General features: G+C 39.1%; 1 protein-coding gene across 2 annotated transcripts in view; it reads right to left on the minus strand.

The window, feature by feature from the left end:
- The window catches only part of LOC124593590 (DNA polymerase theta), a 338,073-nt gene that overhangs the window by 237,606 nt on the left and 79,470 nt on the right, over positions 1 to 20,997 (minus strand). For both annotated transcript variants that reach the window (XM_047131990.1, XM_047132069.1), the window contains 3 exons: positions 5,922 to 6,050; positions 4,878 to 5,079; positions 4,666 to 4,798 (listed from right to left, as the gene is read on the minus strand). In XM_047131990.1, coding sequence (XP_046987946.1) covers positions 4,666 to 4,798; positions 4,878 to 5,079; positions 5,922 to 6,050 — 464 coding nt within the window. The remainder of the gene's footprint in view (positions 1 to 4,665; positions 4,799 to 4,877; positions 5,080 to 5,921; positions 6,051 to 20,997) is intronic.

Raw genomic sequence — 20,997 nt, forward strand, 5'->3', positions numbered from 1 at the left:
TATGTGCAACTTACATACATACAATAAGAGATACAATGTAAATAAAATATCAAGTTAAAACATACACCCAATTAAGAGTAAATTGTGTTACACTAAGAAACAATCAGTAATATATACAGGAATCAAAGTTAAGCTAAGTATTACAATAAATAAATAAATAAATAAATACATGAATGCAAAAAGCCAGGTTTTTGAATGTCTATGATAGTGCTCAAAATAATTATTTGTATAACAATCGTAAGTTTAGTGGTGGTGGTCATCTTCTCTCAAAAATTCATTGACCGTATAAAAAGATTTCTCTGTTAGGTACTCTTTCAGAATTTGTTTTAATTTTGGCAGTTGCTTATGAAAGCATTTGATATGCAATGGGAGTGCATTAATCAGGTTAATGCTGGAGTAATAAACTCCTTTTTGGACTAGATTTAAACTTTTCAATTCAATATGCAAACTGTTTTTGATGATTGTGTTGTAGTCATGATATCTGTTGTTGTCTTTGTACAGAGAAAAATTATTACAGACAAAGATCAACAGTGATTCTCTCTCCCCCCCCCCCCCCCCTCCCCAAGATGTTGATTCCTCCAGAATATAACAACACACAGCATTAATGAATGAAAGCAGTAATCCGTAGTGGTATCTATTTCAGCCATAGAAGTAATAATCTGCAGTGCTAATTTTGCTGAGCTAAGTCTTTTCAAAAGATGAAGACTGTAGGCTGACCAATAACATCTGCTGTGTATATATGCACCCAGGAGTTTTGAATCCGCAACTTTTTTCTACTAGTTGATCTCTACACTTTATGTTAATTTCTTCAATATTTCTTTAAGGTGTATGGAATGTCATATAATGGGTTTTATCTGCATTTGAAGAAAATGAGTTTAAAATTTTCTTAGTTCGAAGTTTGTTCAAGATTGTTTCCGGGCAGTTCATAAATGAGAGCTGTGGTATGGTATGCAAAACAGGATAAATTTACTCTTTGTATCAGAATAGACAGTGGGGTCATTAATGAAAATAAGAAATAATAGTGGACCCAAAACAGAGCCTTGTGGCACACTGCAATTTAGGATGCCCCACTCAGATGAAGTAGATTCTCTGGATGAGCCATTTAGCATTACAGTCTGCTGCTTTCCATCCTTCAGATATGACTGAGGCCACAAACCAACAGTACCACCTAAACCACAAAATTCGGTCTTTAGCAACTGAATTTGATGGTTTACACAATCATATGCTTTCAAGAGAACAAAAGAAATACCTAGTGGAGAGTGCGTCTTTTTTTTTTTTTAATGGCTTCTGAAATTGATTGTTAAAAGAGGATATTGCTAGTTCAGTACAAAAACCATCACAAAATCCAAATTGACTACAGTTGAGGATATTCTGGCAGGTGAGACAATCAACAATCAATCTGTGCATGACATAGAATTTTTGAAAAAATAGTTAAAATGGAGATTGAGCAGCAGTTTGTGACATTATTTTTACCACCTTTTTTTAAAGACAGGTATCACTTCAGCAAGTTTTATTCTGTCAGGGTCAATTCCTTCTTGCAGATATGTATTGACAATGTTGCATAAGAAGGGACTTATACACTAATAACAATACTTCAATATTTTGCTAGAAATACTGACCATGTCAACAGACTTTTTACTTTTAATGACTTAGTCAGTCATTTACGTAAGGATATCTCTGGGGTTCTGTTGCTGATAGCTTGCTGTCAAAGAGCCATTGCTTTGTCCACAGATCCTTTACTGCCAGCCTTCTCTAATCCCATCAAAAATGTTTGTCCAATATTTCTGTAACTTGTACATATATCCTTTACTGCCTACTGCCAGCCTTCTCTAATGCTATCAAAAAATGTTTGTTCAATATTTCTGCAACTATTTCAGGTTTCTTTATAATGTTGTCACCTTGTTCAATTTCTATCTACATCTACATCTACATTGATACTCCGCAAGCCACCCAACGGTGTGTGGCGGAGGGCACTTTACGTGCCACTGTCGTTACCTCCCTTTCCTGTTCCAGTCGCGTATGGTTTGCGGGAAGAACGACTGTCTGAAAGCCTCTGTGCGCGCTCTAATCTCTCTAATTTTACATTCGTGATCTCCTCGGGAGGTATAAGTAGGGGGAAGCAATATATTCGATACCTCAGCCAGAAACGCACCCTCTCGAAACCTGGCGAGCAAGCTACACCGCGATGCAGAGCGCCTCTCTTGCAGAGTCTGCCACTTGAGTTTGTTAAACATCTCCGTAACGCTATCACAGTTACCAAATAACCCTGTGACGAAACACGCCGCTCTTCTTTGGATCTTTTCCATCTCCTCCGTCAACCCGATCTGGTACGGATCCCACACTGATGAGCAATACTCAAGTATAGGCCGAACTAGTGCTTTGTAAGCCACCTCCTTTGTTGATGGACTACATTTTCTAAGGACTCTCCCAATGAATCTCAATCTGGTACCCGCCTTACCAACAATTAATTTTATATGATCATTCCACTTCAAATCGTTCCGCACGCATACTCCCAGATATTTTACAGAAGTAACTGCTACCAGTGTTTGTTCCGCAATCATATAATCATACAATAAAGGATCCTTCTTCCTATGTATTCGCAATACATTACATTTGTCTATGTTAAGGGTCAGTTGCCACTCCCTGCACCAAGTGCCTATCCGCTGCAGATCTTCCTGCATTTCGCTACAATTTTCTAATGCTGCAACTTCTCTGTATACTACAGCATCATCCGCGAAAAGCCGCATGAAACTTCCGACACTATCTACTAAGTCATTTATATATATTGTGAAAAGCAATGGTCCCATAACACTCCCCTGTGGAACACCAGAGGTTACTTTAACGTCTGTAGACGTCTCTCCATTGATAACAACATGCTGTGTTCTGTTTGCTAAAAACTCTTCAATCCAGCCACACAGCTGGTCTGATATTCCGTAGGCTCTTACTTTGTTTATCAGGCAACAGTGCGGAACTGTATCGAACGCCTTCCGGAAGTCAAGAAAGATAGCATCTACCTGGGAGCCTGTATCTAATATTTTCTGGGTCTCATGAACAAATAAGGCGAGCTGGGTCTCACACGATCGCTGTTTCCGGAATCCATGTTGATTCCTACATAGTAGATTCTGGGTTTCCAGAAATGACATGATACGCGAGCAAAAAACATGTTCTAAAATTCTACAATACTGTGTCATATTTCCTATTTTTCTGCCAGTTTCCCACTTTATCACATTGCAAATTGTTTTTATTTTGTTTTCTGATCTATCAATTTCAGTTTTTATGCACAAGCTCTTAGATTGATATATTACGTTCTTTAGAATGCTACAATAAAGTTTGTAGTGCTGCTGTTTCTTTGGATCATTACAAGTTTTGAGGGAATTAGATAGCATCCTCTTTGTTCTGCAGGATGTTTCTATTCATGCAATGAGCCATGTCTTCTTGACAGTTGTTACATGGCTGTTTCTAATTATTTTTCGGAAAAGCTTTAATTCATTTAAAAATGTATTACACTTTTTTATTTTTATTTAAGTCTGTTTCACTGTAAATAGGATTCCAGTCTCTCTCTCGCAGGCTGTAGTTCTTAGAAAGAAGATAGGATGACAATGGATCCAAGAAATTCAGAAATATCGTAAAGCAGTCAGAGTCCAGATAACAGATGCACAGAAGAAAGTTGAAGTTAATCTCTTCTTATGAACCACAAATTTTCAGCTGAAATGACACATAGAAGGACTATGGAGATCTCAGAGAAGTTAAGAGAATTATGATCGGAAAGAATGAAACAGCATTGGGTGGATCACAAGAACTGAACAGTACAACATTCAAAGTAAAACTGAACATGTAATGACTCGTGGTCCAATGGGGCCAATAAAGTGAATGGGATATACATAAGTGTGCTTACATATGATTGTAAAATATACACTTGTAATTTTTTGTAAATATGAAAAACATGTATTCCTTTCACAACAATATCATATATCTCTCAGTGCCCTCTGGCGGTGCCTGTTTTCTTTATCATTATATGGCCCCATATGAACCAGTTTGTACTTAAGCTTAGTAATCGTAAACTGGACATGATACTTTGTATTCACAGTGCTCTGGTAAGTGCAGGTTCTGCCGTACTCAGTTTGTGGTGCAGATAAATGTCTCATTGTGTGCTTCTACTTTTACATTCACTTCCTTTGACAATGGTGAAATGCAAAAGAAAGAAATAAAATAAATATTTTGTGGTCAAAATTAGAGTTTCATTACAAATAAAGTTAATAATAATAATAATAATAATAATAATAATAATAATAATAACTGTTGTTGTTATTAAAATGATGATCTGATAATTAATGACAATATTAGGATAATTATGATGACAAAACAATGAAAGTTACAGTGTTCATAATAGCCTTTTTAACAAGAACACATTTACAAATTATATGCAGTACTGATTTAGAAGAGATGTAACTTTCAAACCCGTAACATCAATTCTGCACTTTGCTCTATAGTTTCCTAATTACAAACAAACCTCAATCAAACAACTCATAGGGTGAAGATGGCCAAAGGTTACAGTGTAAACATAGCTTTCCAATAGAATGTTTCACAGAAAACATAGTGAATAATGATTACTAGCCTAGCTCAAGTTATTAAATAGTAAATAATGTGTAACATAGGCTTACATACCAAGAGTCTGGAATTCCTTTGCGATATGTTGAGCCAGACTTTCACACCAGTTTTTAGTTGGGCAAAATATTAGGACAGAATGCCCTGCAAATAAAGTTTCTAGGCAGAGGTAGATGACATGATCACTGTCATCCTATTCAAAAAATAAAATACAAATGTAAAAATGTGAAAAACTTTTAGGAGACCGATATTGTATTTCATATGTTATTTACCTGTATTATCACTTCAGGCTGCAGCACTCTATGAACCTTCAGAGTTTTATCATATATAAGTGATTCCACTTTGAGAAACTCCTGCAAAGGGACAGGTCGAAAATCTGTTCTGTACAGACCTGCTTTAAGCCATTTAGCTAAGAGGTCAAGGTTTGGCAAGGTAGCTGACATTCCAACAATCTGAATAGATACACCCTTTTCACTGTTTGGCAGAAGTAGAATTAAAAAAATAAATAAAAAATTAGCTATTTATTTGAAATTGCATTGTTGTGGTATAAAAACTGTTCCATACTGACAAAACTGTATTCAGTGCTCTGATAATACAAGTAAAGCATAAAATGATCAGTAGGGTAAATAACCACCATTAATACCACCACAAACAGTAGTTTAACAACTGCACCTTCTGTATACCTGTACAAATTTCGGTGCTTTAAACAAAAAATTCAGTTGAGAAAACTCTAAAATAACAAACAGACAGAATGACTGCGCAGATGATTAAATTCCAAGTACTGCCAAAATTCACATTTAAAAAAATAGATGACTTGCATTGTCTTTCCCACATTTCTTAAAATATCACTCTTTTCTCCCAGAGGAAAGAACTAACAGTTTCTAAATCTCAGTATGGCTTTTGTTTTCTTTTTACTTTTAATGTGTCCATGTAAGTACAGCCCAGCAATTTTGCCTCCTAATTTAAAAAATTTTTGTTTCTTAATTATTTTTTGAGTTTCAACATGTTGATCAAATAATAGAATACTTTAATATAATCCATAACTCATTCTAGTTGTTATTTCAACAACAAAAGTTTGTTATAAAGTTATTTGATTAGATAGTAGACAACAAACAAGTCCCTAATTCTATACATGTTTATGATCCAATGTAGACAAGGCCTTTGTCACTTTGCTGTAGTCCATGAATTGTTGATACATTACCATAGTTTCACAAGGAACACAAATAACCTCAAAAACTGCATAATATTTTCTAATTAAAAATGCTTTGACAATGTCATTAACAAATGAAACCACAAGTGCAAGCAGAAATACATACCGAGTATTCATATACTGGATTTTTGTGAGCAGCAATTCTAGTAAATAACCACGAAAAGGATCCCCTACTAAATGCAGCTCATCTACCACAACTGCACCTAGGTCTTTGATCTGACCATCCTCCAGAAGCCTATAACATTATAGACAAAAATTAACTACTTTCACCATAGTGTATTATTTAATGACAAAATACTGAAGAGTTAACATTAATACTGAATTGGCACTTAAAATTTGCAAGTGAGTGCAACTGAAAACAATCAGACACAAAAGAATAATAATTTTGCACGAACAAGAAACTAGGATAGAACTGTTTCCAAACTGAAACACTGATAGACTCACAGTTGAATCTTGAGCCTTTTTATATGTTTTTCAGTTAGTACAGGAACAAAGAATAATGGAAGAGGAAAGATTATAAAAAGATGAAAGACATTATGCTTCAGTTTCTCCAATTGTGTTTATTGACCGAACAGACCGTGTGTGCCCTGCTGGTTCACAGTGTCCAGCAGGCACAATATATCGGTGATCAGACATGATGCCATCAGCAGGTGCGCTGACGAACTGAGATTCTGGGGGCAAACAGCCAACTTAGGAACCCTCCCCTTGTGAGCTGCTCCCTCTGCAGTACGCACTCAAGGGCGCACATCAACAGCAGTGGAGGCGTTGTGTCAGCATCTGAGGTAGTGTCGTCATAGTTACTTTGTCTGCCCTGACTGCCAGATCACTGTATTTGCTAAGTGTCATCTTAATTAAACCCTGCGCTGGTTCCCAAGCCTTGCTCAGATTATAGTCACAGTCTCAGTTGATGCGATTGTCCTTGGTGTGAATCACAATGGCTTCTCTAACGAGACTGTCCCATTAATCTCAAGTCTGTGGTAAAATCCTGGTAAATTCATATTCCATTGCATGATTCTTTGACAAACAGTGGTCTTGGACCGCTGACTTGAGATCCATTAGTCGAAAGCACTGCTGGTGTTCTCTGAATTGATATTCAATAGTATGCAGTGGTTGTCCGACATATGTCATTCCACATTGGGATGGGATCTGATATACCTGAGCCTCCTGTAAACTGAGTTTATCTTTGTTGCTCCTCCATAATGCATATGTTTTACCGGGTGGGCAAAAGACAGTTCTTACTTTTTTCAATATATGTCCGGCATTTCCAAAGAGCGATAAAGTCTGTAGCTACCTGTTCATCCATAATTTCTCCCATCTCCACAGGTTGTAGCGTAGTGGTGGGATGAAGAGCACACTTAATCTGCCATTCTGAATAACCAATTTTTAGAAAACCATTCTGATGTGTTCCCGTTCCTTGTACAGACAGTCTGCATCTGGGTATTAGTGTTTTGCATCCCTCTGGATAGGGTGGTGGCAGCTGTCTGCGTGCAAATTTAGGTCAGTGTGTATTTTCTTCTGATACACACTTGCTGCAATCAGCTCTTCTGTTGATCATGAAGTTCAGAACAGGACTGGCAGTCTTCATTCTTCTTCAGTCTCCATAGTAAATTTGATGTTGGGATGTATCTGGTTCATATGTACAAGCAAGTCAAGAAGTTTGTCCCTTCCATGGGGCCAGATGATGACCATGTCATCCAAGTAATAGAAAAAGCAAGTTGCTTTCTGTTTGGATGATGTCAGGGCTTCTGCGCCGAAGTGGTCCACATACAGCGAGTTGCCCATTGTGACTCCCTCAGTTTGTTCATAGTACTTTCCACTAAACAGAAAATATTTGGAGTTTAGGACATGCCTCAAAAGGTTAGTAGTCTTCACATTAAATTTCTGACCAATAAGTTCTAGTAATTCTCACAAAGGCACTCTGGTGAATGAAAAACCATCAAAGCTTGCCACGATATCCAAGTCCTTCAGTCTGAAGTTGTTGCAGTGTTTCACTAAATCCACAGAATTGTGTATGTGATTTACCCACATAAGGGCTTAGTATTTCTGTCACGTATTTTGCCAGCAAATATGTTGGAGTCCTAATGTTGCTGACAATGTGGCATAACAGCACCCCATCTTTGTGGACCTTGGGTGGCCTGTAAGGTCTTGGCAGTACAGTCTCTTTTGGTAACAATTTCTTGATGACCCCTTCTGGTAACCCCAAGTCCTTGAGAAGTGTGATCATCATCTTCTCCACATTCTTAGTGGGGTCAGCATTGATCTTCCTGTAAGTGTCATCATCCTTGAGACAGTATTGCAAGAAGCCTCCAGTGATGGTTTGTCAATGAGACACAAAAATTTTAATGTTTGACAACATGTAGCCTTCCTAGGGGTGAAATTGGCTGCTACCCAGGTAACACCACCAATACAATCACAGGTCCTGAAGTTAAAATGACTGGCCAGTTGCAAATGTACTTTAAAAAATTCCTGGGAATTGTTCTCAAGATTCCAGCAGCTCAAGTGTACCCTCTCACCTCCCTTGTACCAAGGCAAAGCAGTCTTGGGAGCAGACCACAGAGGGATGGGCTTGCGGGGAGATGGGGGGCAGGGAATGTGTATGACTCGCCCAAGCGCTCCTGGAACTCAGTTTGTCAACACATCTAACAATGGTAACATGTGTAATCACCAGATATTGTGCCCGTTGCACACTATGAAACAGCAGTACCTGTTCAGTCAAGATGAAAGATGATTCAGATAGAGAAATAGCAGCCCACAAATCATGCATATATGTATCAAACAAGGTTGAAAAATTAAAGGGATATATCAGTCACTCTTGAATCATAGTTTCTTTCACATAAGAATTTCTGTTATACATTTTATTCTTTCCTCATGTGCTTTGATAGCCATAGTTTAGCTTCAGTGTCCAATTTTCACACTATCATTCTCAAGTTATACTTTGCTCATTCTTGTCAATTTTCTTTCTGTCTCGCTAACCTCTTTTTGCTTACATTACATTTACATGCGAAATCAGATAATCCTGAATGGCAGTCAAAGAATATAGGGAAATTCATACACTAAAAATGTGATTCCCGTACTTACAAAGTACAGCAGAGTCTCGCTAATCCAAACCCCGGTAATCCGAAAATTCAGTTAATCCAAACATGAAAAATGTTAGCCTAAGTATGGAAAACTGTGCGGTAAACTGCTGTACATCCACACTATTTTAATTTACACAGTACAGTAAACATGTATTAGAAAAATTTGCAAGAAAATATTAGGTTTAAACAATGCATAACAATGAAAGAAAAGCTGTCAACCTTACTAAAATACAGAGGACATTTTATCCCTACTTTTTGAATGACAAAAACACAGTCATTGTTTTTTGGCGTAACAAAAACAGTCTGTTATATGACGCATAGTTGTGCCATTATCTCATAAACATCAAATCAGCAGGTGTAGCAGTGGGCTGTTGCTCCAAATAATGTAGTGCGAGGTCAAGGGCTTCTGCTGCGTCACTGTTTGTCACCAGCTCTCCGTTGTCGCTTTCAGGCTCATTGTCACTTCCGTCACAGCAGTCCACTTCTTCCTGGTCTTGAGTCACAGCAGCATCTAAATCAGCAAATTTCTCCACACATGCCCCATCCGCTGCTATCCACTCACCTACGTCTCCTTCAGTAGCTTCTTCACATCCAGGGATTGCCTGTATCATTTGTAGCAGATGGCCACAGTTTTCTCGACGATTTTCTCAGAATATTTTCTGAAATATTCTGCCATGTCTCAGTGGCCCAATAAGCAACATCCTTCACATTGGTCTTTTTTTATTTTGTCCACTAAAGGAATGCTATCATCTTGTATCAGCATTCTTAAAAATTGTTTTCTGTAAATCAGTTTTAATGTTTGCAGTATGCCCTGGTCCATCAGCTGTAGAAGTGGTGTAACATTCAGAGGCAAAAACTTCACCACAGTTTCTCCATCACATAATTCCTCAGTGCTGGGATGAGATGGCATGTTATCAATCAAAAGGATTGCACGGGGAGACAAGTGATTTTGCTTAGAAAACCATCAAACAGAGGGGAAAACCGGTCGTGAAAGCATTCTTTGAACAGCTTACCATGCATCCATGCTTTTTTCTGGTTGCGATGATATATGGGCAGGGACTTCATGTTGCAGTTTTTAAAAGCTCTGGGCCTAGCAGATTTGCCGATCAGCATTAAAGGCGCCTTATGATTACCAGCAGTGTTGCTGCACACTAATAAAGTCACATGATCTTTGCACATTTTAAAAGCAGGAGCATGGTCTTCTGCTTTTGATGCCAGGCTTTTTGTTGGCAATGCCCTCAAATTAAGGCCAGTCTCGTCAGCATTATAAATTTGTTGGGGAGAATACTTTCCCTCTCTTATCATTTTTTCAAACTCACTCAAGTATTCTTTCACTGCATCACGGCCAGAAGAAAGCTTCTCTCCAGTAATTTTTAGCTGACAGATTCCATGACATTTTCTGAATCTGTCCAACCAACCCGTGCTTGCACTAAAAGACTCACCAAAATTCATTAACTTGTTCAGGTAAATAGTCTTCTCCTGAACCAGTGCTTCACTCAAAGGAGTTCCCCTTTCTCTTTCCTGCCTAAACCAAAGGAAAAGAGTTTCATCCACTTTATCCTACTGGGACTGTTTCAAAGTCTGCAGAATTTCAAGTGTTTTTCCTGAAGAAGTTGCACAGGACTGTTCAAGCTGCACTCGGTTCTTCTTCCAATCACAAATGGTTGCTTTACCAATACCCAGTTCAGTTGCCAGTTTAGATACATTCTCACCATTGTCTGTGTGCTTCAAAGCTTTCAGTTTTTCTTTGACAGTTAATGTTGTATGTTTCTGTTTACTCATGACGAAAATATGTACACCACTACACCTGAATGAATATGATACAACTGTTACATGTGCCAGCGATCGATAACTAACATAACCAAGTGCTTTGCAAGCCAACTGGCAGTGCACTTACCTCAGATGCTACAAAGGTCTCAACAATGCACAACAACATGGGTAGGGAGTGAGGGTGAGCCACTGTTCCCACACTTGTTCCCATCTGTTACCATGGTGTACCTCCTTATCTGCTTGGTATACTTCATTCTAGAAACTCGTCACCATAAATCCAGTTAATCCAAACAAATCGGTAATCTGAACAAGGTCCTGTTCCAATTAGATCAGATTAACGGGACTCTACTGTACCTTTCAATGAGTTTATCATTCAAGCAATTGCAATCGATAACATTCTTCTAATCCCACTGGATGTATCGATGGATAATGCCCTATTATCAATACTCTGTTCTACAACTGTGTCCAGCGAGGTCACTGTCAGCGGGGAATAACACAGAATCTCCAAGTGGCAGGTCGAGTGAGCCCATCCACTGGCTGATTTACAGCCAAGTGGCCACATGTGCAGTCCCAGTTCTGTCAGCAAATACATGCACCCATCACCACAATTAACTGAAGTACTGATGATGACTCAAGGCTACGCAGATTATTCATAGGACTGTCAGTGTTACGACTGAGACTCTTTGGGATCTAAGTGCAGCACTGTCTATCTACTTCTACTTCAGCGAACAAAGATACCATTCAGCAAGTGACTAATTTAAGCCACGCCTACGAGTGTTTTCCACAACTGTAATTCAAGTTGTGCTACTGGCAACTGATTCATCTGTTGTCATGACAGAGTCACACGATCAGAATTCTTATGAATTACACACCATTTATTTTGTGTTTCAATGTATTCAACAAAGTGATCAAAACTGTGGATTACAAAACTGGCAATGAGGAGGTTACAGTCGAATCAGATAGCACAGTGTAATGAAACACTAGTGTAGCAGTCAATTCTCATGTTTAAAAGAGGAGCTAACCAAAAACTGTGAGAACTGCAATGAATTACATCTACAGTTTACAATTCTTTATTTCATTTTTAACAACAATGGGAATACCTGGATGGAGCAACATGTAAAATAAGATAAAGGCGACCACTTACCCATAGAATATTGATGTGTGGAACACAGAAATGTGTTAACGTAAAAAAGCATTCACATCAGCTTTCAAGAACTGTGTGAATGTGTGTACTTTTGCTAGAAATACAGTTAGCGTAAATGCTACTTTCTTTTACCTGTTCCTGTACTCTGCTATAGGTCAGTGTTTGCCTTTCCCTCATTTTACATATTGCTTTATTTAATATGAGTTCATAATTAATTAAAAGTTTATTATTTGGATTTTTACAATGCAGCTATTTTTATGGAAAATTAATCTCTTGTAAATTCTTGCAATATGATATAGTAATTTTAGTTGTGTTCAATAATGTATTGCACAGTCAACTGAACTAAACCATACCAACTTCTGTACAAGACATTGTACAAATGTTAGTTATTAAAATAATTAAGTAATTATAACAAAAATTAAGGATTTATGGAAATAACTGTTTACACATTATGTCATGTAAAACTTTATAAAGAAAACCAACTTTTGTCACCACTGGATTTATGTCAAACATTTTATTTCTATTTACGAGACATAATGTTGCACCCCAATATCTGTAAACCTGCAACTTCTAATTATAAGTTTTAACTATGTAAACATTTCAGTAACTGATTTGTAAATTTGCATTGTCATGTCTCTACTTATACAATGCTGACTGTGCCCACCCAGTAATTCAGCTCTGAGTTGTGGCAGGTCTACACTTTTTAATACTTGGCACACAGAACTTGTTAATCAGAAAGAATTTGATAGTGAAACAAGATCTATACAAAAGTGTAATTTTAATAGTTGCAAATGGAAAAAATGAAAAGAAAAGAAAATTCAAGTATGCTCTGAATTCAAAAGCCTGAATAACCGACTTTTTCAGTATGAACCTATGCAAGACATATCGGAAGTGTGTCAATGAAGTTCTGGAAGGTACAGACAGGAATGTGGAGCCATACAGAGTCCAGTGCTTAGACCAGTTGTATGAGATTTCTTGGTAGGGAATCCGATGTTTAGAAGCAGAATATTTCTTAAATTTTGTGCATGTTTTTCTATTTAAGACATTTAATCTTGCAATTTGTAAATGTAAATTCAGGCAGTCTTTTGTGCAGTTTTCATTTCTTCTGAACGGCCAACTACACAGCTCATTAAGGTATCAGCATCCATCAGTGACACATCAGAAAAGTAGAAAGTTGTGTGTCTAGGTTTCTGTCTGCTTTTATAGTGTACTTCTTCAGTTAGTCTTGCTATCATGGGAAGGATGCGTCCATGTGTGCAGACACAGGTGGAGCTGGCCGCAGTTCGTGAACAGATGAATGTGGTTTTGGCTACTCTTAGTTGCCTCGGGGTGCTGCCTCAGGGTGTAGCGGTGGCGGAGAATCTGGTGCATCACATGGACCACTCCATGTGTCGTATGTTTCACCTACAGGATCAGATGCTGAGGTATTTTCTAGTATACCCAATGCAGTGGATCCACCTCACAGCGGGATGAGTGACTGATGGTAATCCGTTTGCATTGCTTGAGGTGGAGGACCAATGTGGAGGCTGGCCAAATGGCCTCGCCTATTCCCTCTGTGAGAGAACAGGTGGCCACTCATTCAGTAGCATCCAAGCAGGCACACGAGGACGGGGGTCTGCTAGTTATTGGAAGCTCCAATTTTAGGCACGTAATGGAGCTCCTTAGTAAGACAGAGTTAAGGGCTGGAAAGAAACCCAGTGTGCACTAGGTATGTCTGCCACAAGGCCTCATCCAAGATGTGGAGGTGGCCTTGCCTGTGGCTATCAAGTGTGCAGGGTGAAGTCATCTGACAGTTGTGGCTCACTTCTCAGCACCTACAATGCCTATCACATGGGTTCTGAGGCCACCCTCAGTTCATACAGACAGCTCGAGGAGGTGGTGAAGGCTGCTGACCTTGTGTCAGGTGTAAGCAGAGCTTTGTTCTGAGACTTGATCAGGTTCCCTTGGGTTGGAGCCGAGTGGAGTCTCAACTAAAGGCTTCGTCAAATCTGTGAGAGTCTAGGCTGTGGATATCCAGACTCGCGTTATCAGGTACAGATTTGTAGGACTGCCCTTGAGAGGTCAGGGATTCATGATACAAAGAAAACAGCTACTCTGGTAGCAGAGTACTTGGGGATTCTACAAGAGGTTTTTTTGGGCTACGCCGTAGTTTGAGGTACTGTGCAGTAATTTGAGGTACTGGCCAGCTGATACACAGAAAAGCAAGTCAGACTGTGTTCAGAGTAAAGACACTTAAACTATCAGAATTTTAACACTAAATTGTCGAGTATTCGTAACAAAGTTTTTGAATTTACTGCCCTCCAGGTAAGTTCTCATGCTCAAGTTATTCTTGGGAGCAAGAGCTGGCTGAAACCCAAAGTAGAAAACTCTCAGATATTTAGCGAGTCATGAATGTATATTGTCAAGACAGATTACATGCCTACCAGAGGGAGAGTTCATTGCAGTTGACAAAATTATTGTCTCTATTGAGGTCAAAGTTGAGGGCGACACTGAAGTTATCTGGTCGCACGTAACACGTCTAGGTGAAACCAAGTTAATTGCTGGATTTTTATTGGCCAGATGATTCTGCTGTGACACTTCTAGAGTCATTCAAAGAACGTCTACATTCACCAGCACACAAATACCCAGTTCATGCAATACTAATTGGAAACAACTTCAACCTACAGAGTATAGACTGGGATGTCTAATAGATTCATTGTGGGGTTACAGAGAGACAGTCTTGTAAAGTACATGTTATCTGAAAAATGCCTTGAGCACCTACTTCGACAGACCACACACAATGGAAATACCTTAGATCTCGTAGCTTCAGACAGACTGGACCTTATCAATAGCATCACTATGGGGACAGGGAGCAGTGATCATGATGTCACTGTAGCAACTATTGTTACAAAAGTAAATAAATCATTCAAGAAAACTAGGAGAGTGTTTCTGCTAGAAGGAGCAGATAAGCAGTTGTTAGCACCTTACACAGACAGTGATTTGACATCGCTTAGTTCCAATAAGATGAATGTACAGAAATTATGATCAAAGTTTTAACAGATTATGAAGCACAGGGTGTAGAACTAGGTGCCAAGTAGGATTAAGAATGGAAAAGACCCACTTGGCTTAACAATGAAATTTGGAAAATGCTGAGGAAGCACAGGCTGTTGCATTCTTGGTTCAAAAGAGTATGCACAAATGACACCAGGCAAAGGTTAGTAGCGTTACGCATATCTGTGGAAAGATCTATGAGTGAAGCATACAACAACCAGCACCATCTTACCTTAGCAAAACATCTTGTCCAATGTAAAATTGCTACGCGGGTATAAGGCTACCAGTCAAGCACTTGTTGACCAGTCTGGTGTGACAGTTGAAGATAGCAATACACAAGCCAATATTTTAAATTCCATATTTAATAAATCATTCGCACAGGAGAATCATAGAAACATATCATTGTTCGACTACTGAACTGACCCCGTATAGACGACACAGTAATAAGCATCCCTGGTGTATAGAAACAATTGAATGAGATGAAAACAAATAAATCACCAGGTCCAAATGGAATCCCAGTTCGGTTTTACAAAGAGTACTCTACAGCATTGACCCCTTACTTAATTTGAGTTTACATTTTTCAAGAATCTCTCACCCAAAGCAAAATTCTAAAGAATGGACCCGCAAAACTGCAGATAAATATCACTAATATTAGTTTGCTGTTGAATCCTTAAACATATTCTCAGTTCAAATACAATAAATTTTCTTGAAACCGAGAAGCTTACATCCACGAATCAGCATGGTTTTAGAAAGCATCATTCATGCAAGACTCAGCTTGCCCTTTTCCAACAATATACTGCCAGCTATAGATGGAGGGCAACAGGCAGATACCATATTTCCAGATTTTCGGAAAGCATTTGACACAGTGCAGACTCTTAACAAAGCCACAAGCATTTGGAACAGGTTCTCAGATATGTAAATGGCTTGAAGACTTCTTAAGTAATAGAACCCAGTATGTTGTTGTTGATGGAGAGTGGTCATTAGATACAAGGGTATCATCACATGTGCCCCAAAAGTGTGATAGGACCACTATTATTTTATGTATACATAAATGATCTGGCGGACCGGATGAGTACAAATCTGCAGTAGTTTGGTGATGATGCTGTGGCATATGGGATGGTGTTGTCACACAGTGAATGTAGGATAACACATGATACCTCAGACAAAACTTCTGGTAGGTGTGATGAATGGCAACTAACTCTAAGTGCAGGAAAATGTAAGTTGAGGCAGGTGAGTAGGAAAACAAATCTGTAATGTTAAAATACGGCATTAGTAGTGTCATGCTTGACACAGTCATGTTCTTTAAATATCTGGGCGTAACATTGCAAACTGATATGAAATGGAACGAGCATGTGAGGATTCTGGTAGGGAAGGTGAATGGCCAATTTCAGTTTACTGGGAGAATTTTGGAAACATATGATTCATCTGTAAAGGAGACCGCATACAGTACACTAGTGCAACCTATTCTTGAATATTGCTTGAGTAGTTCGGATCCATACCAGGTCGGATAAAAGGAAGGCACTGAAGTAATTCAAAAGCGACCTACTAGATTTGTTACAGTAGGTCTGAACAACATGCAACTATCACAGAGATGTTTCAGGAACTCAAATGGGAATCCCTGCAGGAAATGTGACATTCTTTTCCAGAAACAATACTGAGAAAATTTACAAAACCAGCAATTGTAGCCGACTGCAGAACTATTCTACTGCTGCCAACATACCTTTTGCATACAGCATACAAAGATGAGATATGAGAAATTTGGGCTTATATGGAGGCATATAGACAATCACTTTTCCCTCGCTCTATTTGTGAGTGGAACAGCAAAGAAAATGACTAGTACTGGTACAGAGTACTCTCTGCCACGCACCATATGGTGGCTTGCAGACTACATATGTAGATTGAAAATAGAATTAATTTTTATTATCTTTAGCTGCTGACGGGCGTTGATATACATCAACGAGAACAGGTGAAAAGGTGAGCCCCGACTGGGACTCGAAACCAGCATCTCCTGTTTACATAGCAGACGCTCTATCCCTCTGAGCCACCGAGGGCACAGAGGATAGTGCGACTGCAGAGAATATCTCGTACATGCCTCTCACAAGACCCACATTCTCACCTTGTATGTCCACACACTACATTCGTAGTGTCCCACCCCAACATGTCCGAAAGAACAGACTCCATATCCATATAAGTATATGTATGTAGATGTCCACGTAGATGTAAACAGTGTAAACAGCTCGATCAAGGTGGTCCCACAGATTCTTGATTTGGTTTTAATTTGAGGAGTTTGGTGACCATGGGAGTACAGTCAACTCATCCTGGTGCTCTCCGAACCACGTGCACACACACTGTGAGCTGTGCGACATGTTGCACTATAATGCTGGAAGATGCTATCATGCTGAAGAAAAATAAACAGCATGTAGGGGTGGACATGGGCTCCAAGAATAGATGTGTACCTGTGCTGATCCATTGTACCTTCCAGAATAACGAGATTACCCAGGGTATGCCCTCTGGCCTGGACCCTTCCATTGATTGTTGCACGGTGTTTGTTTTCAGAAGTTTCATGCTATACACGGCAACAGCCATGTGTCTGATGGAGCATAAAACATGGATCACCTGAAAAGGTTACCTGTCACCACTCAGTGGACCTCCAGCTGTGGTACGGTGTGTAAATTACAGCCTCCGTTGTCGATGACCAGCAGTCGGCAGGGTTGCACGAACCAGGTGCCATTTGTGAAGGCCAATAGGCAGCAATGCTCAATGAACAGTCATTGAGGAGACAGTGTCGATAGCCCTTGGTTCATCTGTGTGATCAGTTGCTCAGCAGTTGCACATCTATTTGCCCATTCACATCTCCGAAGTTATCGTTCACCCCTGTCACATACAGCCTGTGGAGCACCACAGTTGCCTCAGTGCCAGTTTTGGATACTGCCATTTTGCCATGCACAGTATACTTTAACTATGAAGGCATTCTGGAAATTCTTCCACACTTGGCCTGAAGTGCAATGATCAGGCCCTGTTGGACATCAGATAAATCACTCCATTTCCATATTACAATGATGACTGCACTGTGTCTGCCGCCCTCTGACACACTTTATATATCCGACACTGCTAGTGCTGCCACTTCTTGTCTGTGAGCGGTTATTGCACATTGACGTCAAACAGTGTCAATGGTCACATTAATGGGAGTGAACTGTATAGTTGTCAGGTTATTAATTTGCATGCTGTTTGTTCAGATAAAACCACCTAAAACTCATGAGCTTAATTTTTTATAATTTCAGGTAATAGTTATCGTTTCTTATAACAATCTGATGGTGATGCTAGAACAGGCTATCATGGATGCAAAACTTTTGGAATTATGCCAATGGCAGCTTAGTCAACATCAGGAGTTAGTGGAACATTTAACCAGCTGGTCTCGATAGCAGCCACAAGCACTGTCAGCTATTCTGGCTTTCCAGACACTTAATGATGCCCAGGAGGACTGGGATGTTTACGAGATCTGGTCACCACTACATTTCCAAGCAAATGACATTCAGCAATGATAGCGTGCTTTTTTGCTATCCACCAGCCCCCAATTGCATTACCTCATGCAGAAATTGGTCCCTTTTGTCATAATCCTCATAGTTACCTCATCGGGAAATTTATGCATTATTGAAAAACATTTTTTTACTAAAATTCATGTGGTAGCAGCTTGACCAGAATTTTTGCAACACAGTAAAGCAGACTGGGAATGCTATGTTTCGTGGATCACGGGTATTCAAGGATCAAGTAGGAAATGTAAATTCATTTGTATCCACAATGGCCTCAGTAAAGACCGACAAAGTGCAATGGAACTTTCCTGCTGATCCTTAAATGATAAACATGTGTTGCCCATTGTTACACTGTTACCCATTGGCAACTTGTCAGTGCTGTTCTACTCCACCTAGTGTGGTTCAGTTGCATTGGATGTGACATTTTTGATTATTGCCTGGCTGTCCTGACTGTTACACATTACATCCACTTCTTGAGTGACCTCATTATATTGCCGAGTGCCAACAGCACTTCACTTCATAAGGGACACATAGCTAAAGTACATCAGTGTAGAACGGGTGTCCAGCTATGTATTTTTACAATATGGATTAACAACATTATAGGATGTGATCATACAGTAGCTTCATGAAAAATAACATTAAGCTGATGAAATTATGTACATAAATAATGACACTGCTGCTGAGTTTTTATATTTATATTTACTTACTGGTATCGAGCTCATGTTCATCATCAGTGATCCTACAGAAGATATATAAAAATAAGTCATAATAAATACTATGGGTTGTATGTTATGGGAGTTGAGTGTGTTTACAATTATGTGTACTTTGTGTTGAACTATTTAGTACTTATTTATATTTCACTTTTAAGTCTTCATAGAATTTTTCAGATGTTCTACTAATTTTTGTACTTTATACCACTCTCTCATATGATTACAAATGAAGCATAGCATTTATTATGTATTAATTCTATGTATTTCTTTAGGACCACAGATGATGAGCATGTGCACAATACCAGTCCAGTAAATTAAAAAGTATAAAAACCAAGCAGCCTCATCATTATATACACAAATAAAAATGCCTTTCATCAGCATTCTTATTTGATACATTTGCACCTGTGTCTACAATAAATCAATCGATATACTGAATAGTACTGGCACTCAGCCAGCCCTTGGACTGTGGGCATTCCAAATTGTGGGCTTACAGACATTATGAATTTCTGTTGTTAGAGTAAACAAAGCTGTCGGTGAAACATAAACAAGGACCAGAACACTGCCTTTACTTGTGGTTGCCAAAAAGTCTGTGAAAAATATTTTTGGACTTGATGCCTAATCAGTTTTTGTTTTTTCTATTCAGTAATCTATTAATACAATTCACTGATTTCAGTGCTGCATGAAGAAAGTGACACATTATATTCCCAGTTTGTGCTTTTACTTGAAAGTGGACTAGGAACAGCAAAGAATATTCAGGCACCCATTGTTTTAAAACCTTTGGCACTCATAGATTTTTTTAAAGCCAGGCAAATTCTGTTGGCCCTGCAGGAATAAATGAAATTGGAATTAATCTGGTTGGAACAACACCAAGTGCTTTTGTCTATTTCTTTTAGCCAATGAACCTCTCCCTTCTGGTGGTGCTACCCAATGCAGCGCAACAATTTCAAACTGACTGTCAATTCCATAATGGTAATCGATTTCTACCCCTTAACCCAGCCTGACAAAGTCTCTTTCAAAATTAGCTGGTGGTCAGTTCTTTTCAAAAATTTATCTCACAGAAGCTTATTTGCAGCTCCCATTGGTTGATGAGTTGAGAAAAACATGGCATTATTTATTTATTATCGTATGCATCAATTACAGTAATACACATTTAGCAAAGCAAAGAAATATATATAAAAATGACTATGTGAAATTATATACAGTACACAAGTTTTAAAATGGCTCAGACTACACTCGGATGTTGATGGACTCAATCCAGCTGAGTGCCTTGTGGGATGCTTGATGGAACTTCTCAATGCCACCAGGGAAGCGTGTGATTGGACATACATTCACAATGTGGCTCCTTGTTTGGGTGTCACCACAGTCACACACACTGTCACTTGAAAAGCCCCACTTGTGCATGTTGTATTTGCACCTACCCTCTTCAGTCCGATATCTGTTTAACTGTACCCACGCCTCCCTTGGTTGGTGGAAGCCTGGAACTGGAACTGGAACTGTTGGACTGTCCACAAGTTTGTGGTTTCCGGTTCTTGAAGCTTGCCACTCACGTTTCCACTCTGTGTCCTGGTTGAATCCTGTAGATAACATTTGGACTCCCATTTCATATGCTGGTCTTCTAGATTTGAGGCGTTTCCTGGGCAGTGATAGCAAGTAGTCATGAAGAAGGATTGAGTTGTTTTCAGAAACTTGCTGACAGAGGTTGTAAAGAGCAGCCTTTCGACAGAGGTCTTGTGGACAGATGTTTGAAAGCACTGGAAGCCAGCAAGTAGGTGTAGACCGGACTGTACCACTAATTACTCTCATAACTGAGTTCAGTTGGATGTCTACTTTCACTATGTGGGGGCTTCGGAGCCAAACTGGTGCACAGTATTCTGCTGCAGAGTATATCAGTGCAAGGGATGCTCCTCGGAGGACTGATGTG

Source organism: Schistocerca americana, chromosome 1, assembly GCF_021461395.2.
Source record: "Schistocerca americana isolate TAMUIC-IGC-003095 chromosome 1, iqSchAmer2.1, whole genome shotgun sequence".
NCBI lineage: Eukaryota > Metazoa > Arthropoda > Insecta > Orthoptera > Acrididae > Schistocerca > Schistocerca americana.